Raw genomic sequence first — 15,349 nt, forward strand, 5'->3', positions numbered from 1 at the left:
GGAAGTATTAGTAAAACTGACTATGATGTTAACAAAAGGTAGAAAGAATAAACAGGAAGTGGTCAACGTTCCTGCAAGACCATGGTGCTACATATTACATATAGCAGACAATCAAAACAGGACCACATGTGCAATGTGCAAAAAATGCAAAAAATGCATAAACAAAAATGGTGCAGCACCGGACAGAACAGAACGAGACAGACACAAGACAGTGCAGGAACAAGAGTACAATAGAAATTTGCAAAAGACTTTGTATTGTGCAAAAAGTCACATGTTGTATGAAGGTTTGTGTGTGAGAGAGAAAGAAGAGTGAAGAGGTGATGTCATGTTCTCGGCTTTTTAGGAAACAAACATTTGTTCCACATGACTTTTCCGGTAATTTGTGCCCCACCAGTGAGGCATGCCACACACTTTGAGAATTGCTGCCCTATAGCCCAACAAGCAAAATGAAACCTTTATGGTGCTGTGACATGAGAATCTATTCCAACATAATCTTCTGCTGGTAAAGTTTTTCTTTATTGTTTTTTAATTTCTTAAGACATTGGAGACCTACATAAAGAACGATTCAATAAGTCGCTGAGTGGATTTCCCACTGTATAGACTATGTGCACCTTAGCATATGCTACTTCCGGTGGGGAAACTCCTGTAGGGCTTCGTTTCCAGTGTGATATTCGCGTCTTGTTTACGGTCGGGTTTTCCAAAAAAAAGGTCAACCAAATGGACGAATCAAGCGGCGATTTACATTTCTCAAGATGTCTTGGGCATTTACCGAATATGTCTGTAGATGATGTTCATCGACTTATCGATATTTTTCCCTCGCACCTCAGAGCAAAAGAGAGAAAGGGTTGAAATTTCTCAGTATTTGTATATAGAGTTCCCTTGTCTTGATGCATGCTCAGTCATCCAGGTAAGTAAATCTCCAAAGGTTGATTCTGTGCATCTGGACGTAGCGTTTTGTGGGAGAAACGTTTCATCCCTCATCCAAGTGACGTCTTCAGTCTCAGCTGACTGCAGGTTTCAATCTTATAAACAGTACATTTGCATAATGACTGGTCAGTTCCTTAATCTTAATTATGCAAATTCTCATGACCATTGATCAACAACCACGCCCAAAACCCACTGATCAAAGACCACTGATCAATGGCCATGAGTACCTACCCTGGAACACCACCAAGTCATTGGTTCAGATATGTGGATGACACCTGGGTGAAAATCAAATCTCAGGACGTTCCACATTTCACGGATCACATTAACTCATCAAATTCACCAGGGAGGATATGAAAAGTGGCAGGTTAGCCTTCTTAGACTGTGAGATTTCCATCAGTAATGGGGGACATCTAAAAGCTGACGTGTACCGTAAACCTGCACATACGGATCAGTATTTAAGGTTTGACTCTCATCATCCACTGGAGCACAAACTGGGCGTCATCAGGACGCTACAACACAGAGCGAACACCATCCCCACTGACACAGCAGCCAGGGAAGCAGAAGAACATCAAGAAGGCCCTGAGTAAATGTGGTTATCCCCACAAAGCTGGGAAGGCTCCTAAAGAAAGCTCCAGCCGATCCAGGAGAGAAGAACAACCGCTGCCTAAGTGAAAACCTGTAGTGATCCCGTACGTGTCAGGAGTATCGGAGCAGCTGAGACGCATTTTTTCTAAACATCAGGTCTCTGTGGCTTTTAAACCCCAAAACACGCTGCGGCAAAAACTGGTCCAGCCCAAGGATCGGGTCCCCGACACAAACAGAGTAACATGGTGTACACTGTTAAATGCAGGAGGATTGGCAGGATTCATACATCGGGGAAACCAAACAACCTCAGTATTAATCATCAGTATTAATTTTAATTTCAATTCAGGTTAGATTTTTTTTGTGGGCAACGCAGATTTTCTGTGCGCAGAGACCGTGCCAGCAGTGCGCAATTGCGCACGTGGCAGCTTAGGGAACATTGGTGGTGAGTGTTCCCAGACTACAGCCAGATCAACTATGCTATGTGATAGTCAGTAGATGGGTTCCAAATTGAAGATCATATGCAAGTTTTGGAGACTGTTTATTACTAATCACTGTGTAACTGCTGTAAATTCACAGTAACTGCCATCTCCTTACAAATGTTTTTTGGATTAACCACACTTATACAGACTGTATAGAACTACCACCTCTAAAATGTTCGTTTGCAGAGAAAAGAGACAGGCAGACTATGCTTACAGGATGTGATGTGACAACACTAATGAAATATTGATGTGTCATATTTGTTCAAGACGTTTTTCTTATGGGCAAAAATATTAAAATCATAATGAACAGGGGTGGTGATTCCTATGACTTTGTGTATATAATTTGGAATTTTTTACAAATGTGGGCCAAAAATAGACACATGATATCATTTCATTCATTTCAAAGGTTTATTTGCATGACGCACAAACAGACACAATTGAAAGGTACAAATGTGTTGTGCCTGAAACGAATTCAAACGTGGTGCAGATGTGTGTCACAGGTTGATCTGGCTGTAGGCTGTGGCACTTGGCCAGAGGTGGCGCTGGTTGACTCGAGTCCATGTTAGTGCACAAAGTAAACTGCTCGCTTTAGTTGTGAAGCAAAAACGCTGAAATCGGAGAAATAAAACGTGCGAGGGAACGACTCGTTTACTCTTTCTGTCCTGTGAACAACATCGGCGTGGTGTTAATTGTTTGCTGTTTTCGCCATCGCGTCGTGCATGAGACAATCACCAGGTAAACTCGCGACAGTTTTAAACATTTTGTTGTTCAACAGCATCAAGACTGACGGAGTGTGTTTGAGATAACCTCACAAGTGTCACAGATGACACATTTGGCGTTTTTTTGCTGGTTTGTCGGTAGCAGCTCCTGAAACGCAAGTCTGCCGCACACCTGTTCGACCAAATCCAGTTAATCCAAGAGCGTCTGGAACACCGGAAATGTACAACCCTACAGCCGGTCTTAAAACAGGAAGTTAGCATTTTGTCGTGCACAGGGGCTGTATCCCAATTCGGGGTCTGCAGCCTTAAAGGCCGCACTTTAAGGCCGATTACGTCGAAGCGACAAAGGCTGTCCCAATTCGAAGGCTGCTCGAAATGCGGCCCTCAAATGCATCCTTCATTTCCCTGAATTTTAAGGACGTGGCGGTGTAGACTTCGTGGCCCAACATATCCCAGAATGCATAGCGCGGCGGTGGGTGTGGATTAGTGATGTTCGATTTGTGAACGAATCGTTCAATACTCAAGAATCACTTTACTGACTCGTGAATCATGATTCACAAGCCCAACTGACTCACTGACTCAACCCTGTTGCTGTTAGCAAACTAATTCCATTAGTAGAAATATATCTAGCTTATAATTAAAATTGTGGGGGGGGAAACAACAGCCAGTTTCGTAACAAAAGCATTTCCGCTCTGAACTGGAAGAAAAAACCCTGAGTAGAAGCTCACATCAAGAAAATAGCTCTTCGGTTCAGAGTAGCATCGCGCTGCTAACATGCTAACAACACATTTGAGCTACTCACCCCCTCCCTTCCTGTGCTGAATCGTAAGCATAAGCGAATCACTCAGGACTCACTAACCCCCTCCCTCCTGTGCTGAATCGTAAGCGTAAGCGAATCACTCAGGACTCACTCACCCCCTCCCTCCTGTGCTGAATCATAGAACGAGCGAATCACTCAGGACTCGCTCACCCCCTCCCTCCTGTGCTGAATCATAGAGCGAGCGAACGAATCACTCACTCACCCCCTCCCTCCTGGCTCACAGCTTCTTCTTCTTCTTGGTTGGCAACCAATGTTAAGGCGCATTACCGCCCCCTGGCTGAACGCACAGTGGACATTTAGATGAGAAAATATATATTTGACACACTTAAGGAAAATACTAATAAAATACAAATAAACAAAATAAATGTTTATTACGGAATTTTGATAGGAAATTGCTTAATTTTAGAAATGTTTTTGCTCTTTTTTTCTCTATAAAATAGTAGTTTTTTTTTTTTAAATCATTCATCTTAGCAGTGGGATTTACATGAAAAGGGAAAAAAATTAAGTTTGAGTGAAAATGTAAAATTTTTGCACTCTCTGATCAACTGACTCAGTGACTCAAAACACCCGATTCACTTCGGTGAGTGACTCATTAACACTCGACTCAGTAAAAAGAATCAAATTTACCATCACTAGTCTGGATAACTTTGCCGGAAAAAAACGGTGGATGAGTTGCGCCCGAAGAGTAAACTTTAAGTAAGTACTGAATATTATGTCACTTATTTATGTGCAAATGTTTAATAACGAAGAACATTAAAACATTACTGTTGGCCACATGTCGGCCGAAGTGTGCTCTTCGGCCGCCTCTCATCCGCCGTTTTTTTTTGCAAATTTATCCACACCCATCGCTGCGCTATGCATTCTGGGATACGTTGGGCCACGAAGTCTACACTGCCACAGCCTTAAAATTCAGGGAAATGAAGGATGCATTTCAGGGCCGCATTTCGAGCAGCTGTCACTACCCGATCCGTACCAGAAACCCGATCGGTACCCCGCATGCGCAAATCTTACGTCACTTCCTCTCTTTGCCAACATTGCGACATTCAATATATTTGAATGATACGGTTAGCCCCCAGTTAGCTCCTAGCATTTCTCAACAGCCCTGCCTCCTTTTCGACTGCCCGGGACATTTAAACAATGGATAATCCGTATACAAAGAAATTCATGCTTTTCTCCTCAACAGAGAGCATCCCCCGATTGAGCAACAGCGCCGTAAAATAAGAAGAATGGCGCCTAATTACAGAGTTAATAATGCAGACTTCGTAATATCTCACGTGTAGATTCATCAGCCAGATGAAGTGTTTACTGACAATTGACATCATCATCACTATTCCAACAATCCTCTCCTCACAGACAAGCATAAGCACACTCGGCTATCGCTAAATCAGATTTAACACACGTTTGTAATGACGCTAATTCAGTTTATAATAGGGTTTATTCGCTCGGTCAGCAGGTGGCGGTATCCTCGTACACTGGGGAGTACACTGCCATTAAACGAACAGAAGAAGAAGAAAACATCTGCACATGCGCGGTACGGATCGGGTAGACCCGATTTGTACGGTCAGACTTTACACATGCGCAGTAAGGATCGGAGAGTCCTGATTCGTAACTTTCTTTTTATTTTTCGTTTTTGTCCACATTGTACTGAAATGCTTCATTGTTGCAAACATTTTAAGATATACTTGTTATTCTTAACATCTTAACAGATACTCTGACCTGTAACTATCGTAAAACGCTACGACCGGAAGTAGAAACCTTTCGCGCATGCGGGGTACCGATCGGGTTTCCGGTACGGATCGGGTAGTGATAGTGACAGCAGCCTTTGGATTGGGACAGCCTTGGGCGCGCCGCTGTGACATAATCGGCCTTGAAATGCGTACTTTAAGGCTGCAGACCCTGAATTGGGAGACAGCCACTGTTACACTAGGCAACCTGGGCAGCGCGGGGGAGAGAAAGATGGCGGAATAAGCGGTTGTACAATCTGCGGGTCTGATTAAGAAACGTGATTTTGATGTCCTGTAAAATACTTTACTGACAAACTGTTACTCCAAAGGAAGTAGAACGCAAGCAAAACCCCCTGGAAGTTACTTTGACAGACCTTCAGGCAGACACAAAGATAAACTTAGAGCGATAAAAATGGCTAACCCCAAGCTAACAGGTAGCCTCTCCGACCATGATTACAACCTTGCTGCTATGCGAGAAGCATGTGAGGATGAAGATATAGAAGAGATGGAACTTCAGAAAGAGATCGGAAGACCCATAGGTGACCACACTCCGTTACCAAGTCCCAATCCCAAAAAAATGAAAAGCAAAATAACTGAGAAGCAGGTGAGCATCGAGAATGTATATGAAGTTTTACTTGGCTTCACAAAGAGATGCGAGGAAAGGTTTGATTCGCTTGAAAAGAAGTTGGAAGCCTTCGAACAACGCATTGAAGTAAATACACAGGCGACCCAAAAAAACAGAGAGGAAATTGACAAGCTGACGACGAAGGTGGAGTCGCTGATGAAGGAAAACAAAGAATTAAAGGAGAGCTGTCGGGAGAGTGCACGTTACCGCAGAAGATGGGACCTCAGAATTTTGGGTCTGACAGAGAAGGACAACGAGAATACACGTGAAACAGTGATCGGCATTCTAACAAGAGTGGTTCCTGTATCAGTGGGAAAACTGCAGCTCATGGTTGATACAGTACACCGACTGGGGAAGAAAGACAATGCAGTGAGCAACAAGGTGCCAAGACCAATCATCATACAGTTCAGCATGAGGACGGCAAGGGATGAAGTATGGAGGAAATGCAAAGAGGCCAGGGTCTGCAAAGAACTGAACATAAAATTTAAAGAAGACTTCTCCAAAGAAGACCGTGAAGCTCGGATCAAGCTGTGGCCCAAGGTGCAGGAAGCTCGAAACAACGGCAAAAGAGCATTCCTAAAGGAGGGTTATGCAATAATAGACGGTAAAAGGATCGATCTGTGAGATGCACTTGAAGAAGTCACTACAAGTTAACCATAAAATGTGGGTATGTGTGTGTGTATATATATATATGTTTATATATACATATCTGTTAAAAATACACAAATAAAAAATAGGAGAGGGTCAAAAAGCAAAGCCGTAGTTAAACGTGGGCTATCCAGAGCTAAAATTGCCACATATAGAAAGAGGTAGTACTGTGATAGGGTCGGAGTACTGTTATGATTACATAGGTAGGACACTAGGCTTATTCCTGCTTCAAGCACTTTTTTTTTTTCTTCTAGTAAGTGCCAAGGAAGCCGTTACTGTTCTTGTTTTGTATTTTGTTCTTGCGTTTTTGTTTTTGTTTTTTCTTTATCTTATAGATGGCTGTTCTATTAAGTTCCTTAAATGTTCGAGGCTTAAAAAACAATGTCAAACGTAAGGCCATGTTCTTATTCTGCAAGGAACTTAAGGCAAACATTTTGTTTTTACAAGAAACACATTCTGGTAAGGAAGAGGAAACATTTTGGAAACATCAATGGGGAGATAGTATTCTTTATTCACATGGTACTACTCACTCAGCAGGAGTTATGATCTTATTCAACAAATTTGCAGGGAGAGTTATTGATCATAAAAGCGACGGAATGGGGCATTGGATCATGGTGTTGGTAGAAGTCTGTGAACAGAAAATTATTCTTATTAACGTGTATGGATACAATAACAGGTCGCTAAATAGAAATATGATGTCTAACTTAAGTAAATTAATTGCAAAGTGGAGTACTACATATGGTTCTACCCGGGTGATAACTGGAGGCGATTTTAACCTGGCTCCTAACTCATGGCTTGACAGACAACCACAAAGAGGAAATCAACCAGAACACGATAGCATTATTTGTGACTTTTGTACGACAACCAATATGATCGATTATTGGAGGATGACAAACCCAAATACGAAGAAATATACTTGGTTTAGTCCATCAAATAAAAACGTATGTTCAAGATTAGATTATTGGCTTGTCTCCCAAACAGTATCATCATATGTTACGAAATGTGAGACCCAGTCAACCCCACTTACTGATCATTGTCTGATAAGTCTCTTATTATCTCTACGTAAACAACAAAGATCTGACAACATATGGAAATTTAACAATAGTTTATTACAAAACGAAGACTTCTGTAAACAAGTTAAAGAACTTAAATCAGAAATTAACAATATGAGCATGACTAATGTCAGTAAATGGGAATGGTTTAAATATAATGTGAAACAATTAGCTATAGAAACGGGAAAGAAAGTGTCTGCCCTACGCGTATGTGAACAGAAAAATCTAATTGAACAAATTCATTTATTATGTGGTAAACCCTGTATGACTGCGGAAGAGTCAGAACGCTTACAAACTTTACAAAATAAGCTAGAGGAGGTGTACTTGATTAAAGCTAAAGGAGCATATGTAAGGTCTAGAGCCAAGTGGATTGAGCATGGAGAAAAAAATTCATCTTATTTCTATAGTCTAGAGAAGCGTAGACAAACAAAGAAAAAAATAACTAAATTGAGTAAGGATGGTACTATAATTGAGGAACCAAACAAAATAAGTGAGGAAATTAACATGTTCTATAGTAATCTGTATAAATCAAGAACTGAAAAAGAAAATGCAGATATGTTTTTGATATGATTAAAGATCAGGTTAAAAAATTGGAAGAGGATGATAAAACATGGTTAGAAGAAGATTTGAAAATATCCGAATTAGATACAGCTCTAAAACAAATGAAAAATGGAAAATCGCCTGGAATTGATGGTTTAACGATTGAATTTTATAAAACCTTTTGGCAAGACAAAGATTTGTTATTTAATGGCTTTTTGGATTGTTTAAAAAATGAAGAACTATCCCCAACAATGAAAGCAGGATTAATAACCTTATTACCCAAACCAAACAAAGATTTACAAATGCTAGACAATTGGAGACCCATAACACTTTTATGTAACGACTACAAATTATTAGCCTTAGTATATGCAAATAGGCTTAAAAGCGTCTTAACCAAATTGATTGATGAGTGCCAATCAGCGTTTATTAAAGGAAGGCAGATTCATAATAACATAAGATTAATATTAGATATGATTGACTATCGATCCTTTATTAATTCAGAAAGTTTAATACTATTTATTGACTTTTTTAAGGCATTTGATTCAATAGACCATAATTTTTTATTTAGATCTTTAGAACTTTTTGGATTTGGAAACAAATTTTGCAAAGTGATCAAACTGTTCTACAAGCAAATTTATAGTTATGTTTCGCTCAATCCAGGCATAACATCTAGGATAGACATATTCTGTGGAATTCGACAGGGTTGCCCAATTTCTCCAAAATTATTTATTCTTTGCACTCAATTAATGGCTTTACCTCATTGTGAACCATTCAGACATCGAAGGAATAAACATTTTTGATATTGAACTGAAAATAAGTCAGTTTGCAGACGACACAGTAATATTTTTAAAGGATAAATCAATACTCGAGAAAGCATTGAATGTCATTTCAATTTTTTCTAAAGCTTCAGGCTTGTGTCTGAACCTAAATGGTAAATGGACTGGTTCTTATATAGCGCTTTTCCACTCTTCTGAGCACTCAAAGCGCTTTACACAACTTGTGCATTCACCCATTCGCACAAGCACAACTGACATTCACACACATTCATACTCCGATGAATGCATCGGAGAGCAATTTCGGGTTAGTATCTTGCCCAAGGATATTTGGCATGCAGACTAGGGGAAGCCGGGAATCGAACCACCAACCTTCCGATCAGTAGATGACCTGCTCTACCACCTGAGCTACAGCCACCCAGAAGTGTGAACTTTTGCCACTTTATGATTGTTTGGAAAATAGCATGAGGACGATTCCAGTGAAAAATGAAGTTAAGTATCTAGGCATCTATTTAAACAAAGACATCAACACTAGAGAATCAAAAAACCTAAAAGACAAAATTGATGGCATGTCCAAAACACTAAATCATTGGTTGACGAGAGATATTACAATTTTTGGATGCAATCTATTATCCAAATCAGAGGGCGTCTCAAAGATGGTTTATCCAGCATACTCACTATACATTACCCCGAAAAGCATTAAAAAGATTAACTCTATAATCTATCAATTCATTTGGCGCAATAAAACACATTACATTAAAAAATCACAACTTGTCAAAGATTACGCTAAAGGTGGTATAAAGTCAATTGATTTTCAATCAATGGTTGGAGTATTTAAAATAAACTGGATAAAAGCCTTCCTCTTGAAACCTGACTCCATATGGTTCCATATCCCAAAAAATATTTTCAAAAAGGTGGGAGGGTTGGATTTTCTCCTGAAATGTGATTTTGATATATTGAAGTTGCCTGTGAAACTGTCAGAATATCATAAGCAGGTCTTGTCTTATTGGAAGATGGTGTTTGCCCATAACTTTTCACCACATTGCTCCACCTTGTGGAATAACAGAACAATTACAATTAATAAGAAGTCATTGTTTATTAAAGAGTGGTTTGAAAAAAACATAATCTTTATAACAGACTTACTTGATGAAAGGGGTCAGTTTCTCTCAGTGGGTGTTTTTAATGCGAAGTTTAACATTCAGTGTTCCCTTAGAGAATATGACAAGGTTTGTAAGGCAATCCCCTTACCTCTGTTGAGTTTGATTCAAGGTTATTTGTATTACTCTAAGGCACAAATTAGTCTACCTTCTTTACATCTAAACCAGATTCCTTTGACGGATAAAAACTGTAATAATAAAACCATGAACAAGATATTTAAAAACAAATTATTTCACGACTTTAACAGTAACACAAAACTAAAAGGGAGTAATGTTAAAATAACGAACAAATATACACACTTTTTAAAATGGCCTATCCCCCCCAAAGTCAAAGAAATGCAATTTAAAATAATTAATGGATATTACCCAGCAGCTGAAATGCTTAAAAAAAGGTTTGGGTTTGAGGTAGAGCCATGTGGATTTTGTTCACAAAATGCGGAAAGTATTGATCATTTGTTTTTTTCCTGCTCAGTAACAACTGACTTTTGGCAAGATCTAGTAGACTGGTTGAGTATAAGAATAGATGGGATGACCCCACTGACTCTAACACAAGTTTTATATAATAATGGTGATCCATCTAAGGAACTGTCCATGCTACACAAGGTGGTGATAATTATGGGCAAATACCACATACACAAATGCAAATGGAAAAGTAAAAGACCTTCCCTAACTGTATTGAAAATTGAATTAAAATCTTTTTTGTCATCTTTAGAATTACTGAGGGATTCATGTAAAGAGGCTGCTTTGATATGCGACAATGGGACTCAATCTCTATCCTTTTAATGATTGTGTTTTTGGTGTACTAAGTAAGCCACATGTATGTTAAAGTGTTCGCAGAAAGGAAACTGTTATATGTCATAAAAATGGCCTTCATATATTTATGTATATGTATATATGTGTTTTGTTTTTTTTGTTTGTTTTGTTTTGTTTTGTTTTGTTTTTTTGTTTGTTTTGTTTTTTTTTCGTTTGATTTCTTATTCAACCTTTTCAAGATGTTGTTGCATAAATGTTGTCTCCCAACGAGAGATTGTAATATGTGCATAAATTTAATTAAAGTATTTAAAAAAAAAAAAAAAAAGCCTCTCACTTCCGCACTTCTCGTACTACGAGTCACCGCGTGGGCCAAACTTAACCTGCACATGTTTCACAGTGCGCATGCTCGAGTTAGCTTCGCGTGTACTTCTGCGGGATGGCAGCAAGAGCGAAACGAGCCAAGGTAACAGTTTGATCCGGTTTGTTTTTAAGCAGCAAACACGACGCCGCGTGTTTCTGTGTACGTGTAACATGCTGTGGTGCACACGCTGGGTTTACGCAGTCGATCGTGATCTGCTACTTAAAACGTGCCGCCATTCAGCTCACTTTATCACTTAGCATTGATGCAAGGAACACAGTTACCTTCTTCTAACTGTAATCACGTGGCTTCGTTTTAGAAGCGCGTGAAACCACGTGCACGATAGCATTAGAGAACACGTGCCTGTTCGTATTGCTGATGTTTCTGCGCTGACAGGTGGAGGATGGCTCAGAGCTGAGCCCTCTGCAGAGCTTTTTACAGTGGTGTGACGGAGTCGGCCTGGAGCTCAGCAGTAAGGTTTGTTACGGCGTCGTGCGACTGCATTTACAGCTTCTTAGTCAGCACTAAGACCTGGTTTAGGACTGACGTTTGTACCTGTAGGTGTGCGTGAGTAAAGAGGGGACCGTGGCCGAGTACGGGATGCTGGCCAAGGATGACATAGAGGACGGGGAGGTTTTGTTCACCATCCCCAGATCAGCTCTCCTCCATCAGGGAACAACCAAAGTTTCTACCTTGCTGGAAAAAGGTGACGTGCAACGCTGCAAAGATGCTGCCTGCCTGCATCCCTCAGTTTGTAACTTTCTCCCTTTTCCTTCACAGAGCAGTCGACTCTGCAGAGCTCGTCGGGTTGGGTTCCCCTGCTGCTGGCTCTGCTGTATGAATACACATCCTCACAGTCCCACTGGAAAGCCTACCTCTCTTTGTGGACAGACTTCAAAACACTGGATCATCCCATGTTCTGGTGAGGAACACGCTTCGGCTCCCATCCTATCCAGAGGTGTGGTGTTACTTCCCTGGTACGATGGCACGTACATCGGCGTGCTCGCTGGAGTTGTGTTATTTGTTTCCAAACCTGTTTAAATAGCTCACTTAATGAAAGAGCAGAATCCCTTTCCTTTCTGTTCTTCTAATATTTTGTTGAAACTGAGCTTAGTCACATTTCTGCACAGAGATTGGTGTAATTAAAACGTCTCTTCTCAGCAGTGAGCACACAGAGCAATGTCCATGTAATTTCTTTTTTTGCTAAAGATTTTCTCTGAGCCACACACATCAGGTCCAAATGTCTGTCCTTCCTAACTGCACGTGCCAATTTTTGAGCCGCTAATTTGCGTTTGTTTAATTGGCCTGATCTTATTTCAATAATTACCCTGCAGGTAATTATTGAAAGAAAGTGACTGTATCTTTGTTTAGTCTTTCTAAATTATACTACCGTACATGAAATAGTGTTAAATTAATATTTTATTTCCTCTCTTATGGGAAAGAGGAGGAAAACATTTGAGCTGTCCATCCTTTCAGGTCTAAAGAGGAGAGAGGCAGCCTCTTGAAGGGAACAGGTGTGCCGGAGGCAGTGGACAGGGACCTGGCTAACATCCAGCGGGAGTACACAGATGTGGTCCTGCCATTCATGACCAGACATCCTGACCTCTGGAACCCTGGCACACACACTCTGGACTTGTACACACAGCTTGTGGCCTTTGTCATGGCCTACAGGTTAGCATGCATAAATACATAAGACAGTTACAGCAGGGCACGAGTATGTGTGTTTGTTTTTTCTTTCCCATCCCGTCTCTCCATTCGTCTGCAGTTTCCAAGAGCCACAAGATGAGGATGACGACGATGAGGATGAGGAGAAGCCTCCCAACCCACCAATGATGGTTCCCATGGCTGACATGCTTAACCATGTGTCCAATCACAATGCTAATCTGGAGTTCACACAAGTGAGGAGACACATCTGTTGTGGCAGCTTTGCACCTTTGAAAATCATATACTGTAGATAAAAAATGGGAGAAGCCAGCGTGATGCCCCCCATTAGTTTTTGATGTCCAAGACAAGCAAGAGGTGGCGAAACACTCGTACAGCACCTGTCTGTGTATGCTTGGACAGTAATGTGGCCATGATGTATAAAATTAGCTTGAAACGAGGGATTGTGGTCATGAACTCATCAGGAAAGCGTAGAATAGAGTCGCTGTGTTTCCAAATTTTAGTTTTGAACAATGAATTTGCGCAACATTTTTTCAGGATAGCTTGAAGATGGTCTGCGTGCGCCCTATTCATAAAGGCCAGGAGGTGTTTAACACGTACGGGCAGATGGCCAACTGGCAGCTGCTTCACATGTACGGCTTCACCGAGCCGTGTTCCAGCAACAGCAACGACACTGCCGACATCCCCGTCGCTAAAGTCTACGAAGCTGCCGCACGAGGTGAACGATAACAACGATAACAGCTTTGTTTCAAAGCGTTGTGACGTGACGGTGTGAACGACATCCCTCATTTTCCCTCCCAGGTGCTCAGTCGGATCTGGACCGGCAGCTGGTTGAGGAGCAGTGGGGGGTGTTGTGTCAGATGACGGAAGAGGAAGCAGCCTTTGTCTTTGGTAAACAAGGCTGCCTTACAGACACAGAGCTCTATACGGCGCTCAAGGTGAGGGAGCACGTAAAAACAGCGCTAGTTATCGTCTGTTTTTACTTATGACAACAGTCGGGACAAACACTTGAAGCAGCGCAGTTTGAGATAAGATTGTTTGCTGATTGACTTTGTTTTCAGGTGCTGTGCATGTCAAAGGAGGAGCTTTCAGAGTTTAAAGACAACGAAGGATGGGAAGAAGACGACGAGGATGATGAGAAGATATCCCTGGCGCTTTCCAATGAGGGTCTTTCCGAGTTAAAGGCTTCATGGAAACGACTGATTTATGAGGCGGCCCATCTGACATTGAGGTCCTACGGAGAGGACGAGGAAAAAGTCATGGATGTCGACCGGGCGTTAATGGAGGATAAGGCGGCACTCGCGGGACTGAGCTGCAGGCAGTGGAAGGCGCTGCAAGTACGCTATGGACAGAAGAGCATCCTGCATGGACTCATGGAGCTAACCAAGTCATGAGTTCGGCTCTGACGGGAACCGCAGCCGAGGTTTTTAATCGTATGTGTGCGCCATCGTTTTTAGATGACACGGTTAATAAAACAAATGTCTTACAAGATGGTTTGGGGCTTTTTTGGACTTTTCTTCACTATTTATTCACATTTCATCAGAACATCTCGCAAAAACAAAATCAAGTATTAATATACAGAACGTGAGCCGCTTTAACTCGGACTCGCTCCCACCAACACTGACTTCACTGTCCAGTGAAGGAAAATGTAGTAAAACTATTACACTGAGAACTGACCAGGCTCTAACCATGAATGTCGTGTCACGGTACAGCATACATCTGGAATTAGTTTTAAAAAGTTATTTTGGATTTTCTCCAAACCACTGAGGCTCATATGTCTTATCCTCATCAGAAAAATCAAAGAAACAACCGGTTCTGGTATACCCTCCAGTAGGGCTGCCACAAACGATTATTTTGATAGTCGACTAGTCACCGATTATTTTTACGATTAGTCGACTAATCAGATCATCATCCATTGGACGTAAAACTACAGCTTATTGCACCAGCAGCATCTGCTCTTATATAACTGTCATTAGCTTACAGCTTTAAGTGTTTAAGGTCTGTGCTAACTAACAATAAAGACAAGATGATAGTTTATTAAATTTTAATGAAGTTTGCAGATTGTTTCGGTGAAGTTTAATAAACTCCTTGCTATCTAAAATATAACAGGACACCGGAGTAAATTTTCCAGCATCTCACACTTCTGATAATCAGCTGTCTGCTTGATGTTTATTCAGCTGTGTAAAAACTATAACTTTAATCTCAGCCAAACCGATTTACTCAGGAACAAATAAAATACTGAAAAAAAAGCCAAACAATAACATTTTAAGTTATCTAAGTGACTCATATATATTTAACCTGAGTAGCGAAAGACGGCGGTTGGTTTGAAAACGATTTGCGGGGAGTCCGGTGTTCTCACGGTGCTAGTGAGCCTAGCCCCCGGCTCGCTAACGAGCTAGTGGGTAACAGATGTCTCCGAAAACGTCGGAGCGCTTTTGAAAATATGCGGTGTCTTGATAAACTGAGCAGATATTTGAGGTTTACACAGCTACATTCTCGCCTGAAAATATGTTAAACGTTTATTTTG

The 15,349-nt window shown here is 41.0% G+C and overlaps 1 protein-coding gene across 1 annotated transcript; it reads left to right on the plus strand.

Annotated features, from left to right (window-relative positions):
- The first annotated feature begins 11,170 nt into the window (after positions 1-11,170).
- On the plus strand, positions 11,171-14,316 carry setd6 (SET domain containing 6, protein lysine methyltransferase). Its single transcript, XM_082539389.1, has 9 exons — positions 11,171-11,265; positions 11,557-11,637; positions 11,722-11,866; positions 11,941-12,082; positions 12,637-12,831; positions 12,926-13,058; positions 13,360-13,540; positions 13,624-13,760; positions 13,884-14,316. Exons 1-9 carry the CDS (start codon positions 11,239-11,241, stop codon positions 14,214-14,216), a joined length of 1,374 nt encoding a protein of 457 aa, XP_082395515.1. The 5' UTR covers positions 11,171-11,238; the 3' UTR covers positions 14,217-14,316.
- Positions 14,317-15,349: the final 1,033 nt, after the last annotated feature.

This window comes from Aulonocara stuartgranti (assembly GCF_965226115.1).
Source record: "Aulonocara stuartgranti genome assembly, chromosome: 7".
NCBI classification, from domain to species: domain Eukaryota; kingdom Metazoa; phylum Chordata; class Actinopteri; order Cichliformes; family Cichlidae; genus Aulonocara; species Aulonocara stuartgranti.

What these genes read in the sequence shown, in the direction of transcription:
- setd6 (XM_082539389.1), top strand. Translation starts at nt 11,239, where the DNA reads ATGGCAGCAAGAGCGAAACGAGCCAAG. An exon ending in CTGGATCATCCCATGTTCTG is followed by an intron (nt 12,083 to 12,636) that starts GTGAGGAACACG and finishes CCATCCTTTCAG; the next exon opens with GTCTAAAGAGGAGAGAGGCA. An exon ending in CTACGAAGCTGCCGCACGAG is followed by an intron (nt 13,541 to 13,623) that starts GTGAACGATAAC and finishes TTTCCCTCCCAG; the next exon opens with GTGCTCAGTCGGATCTGGAC.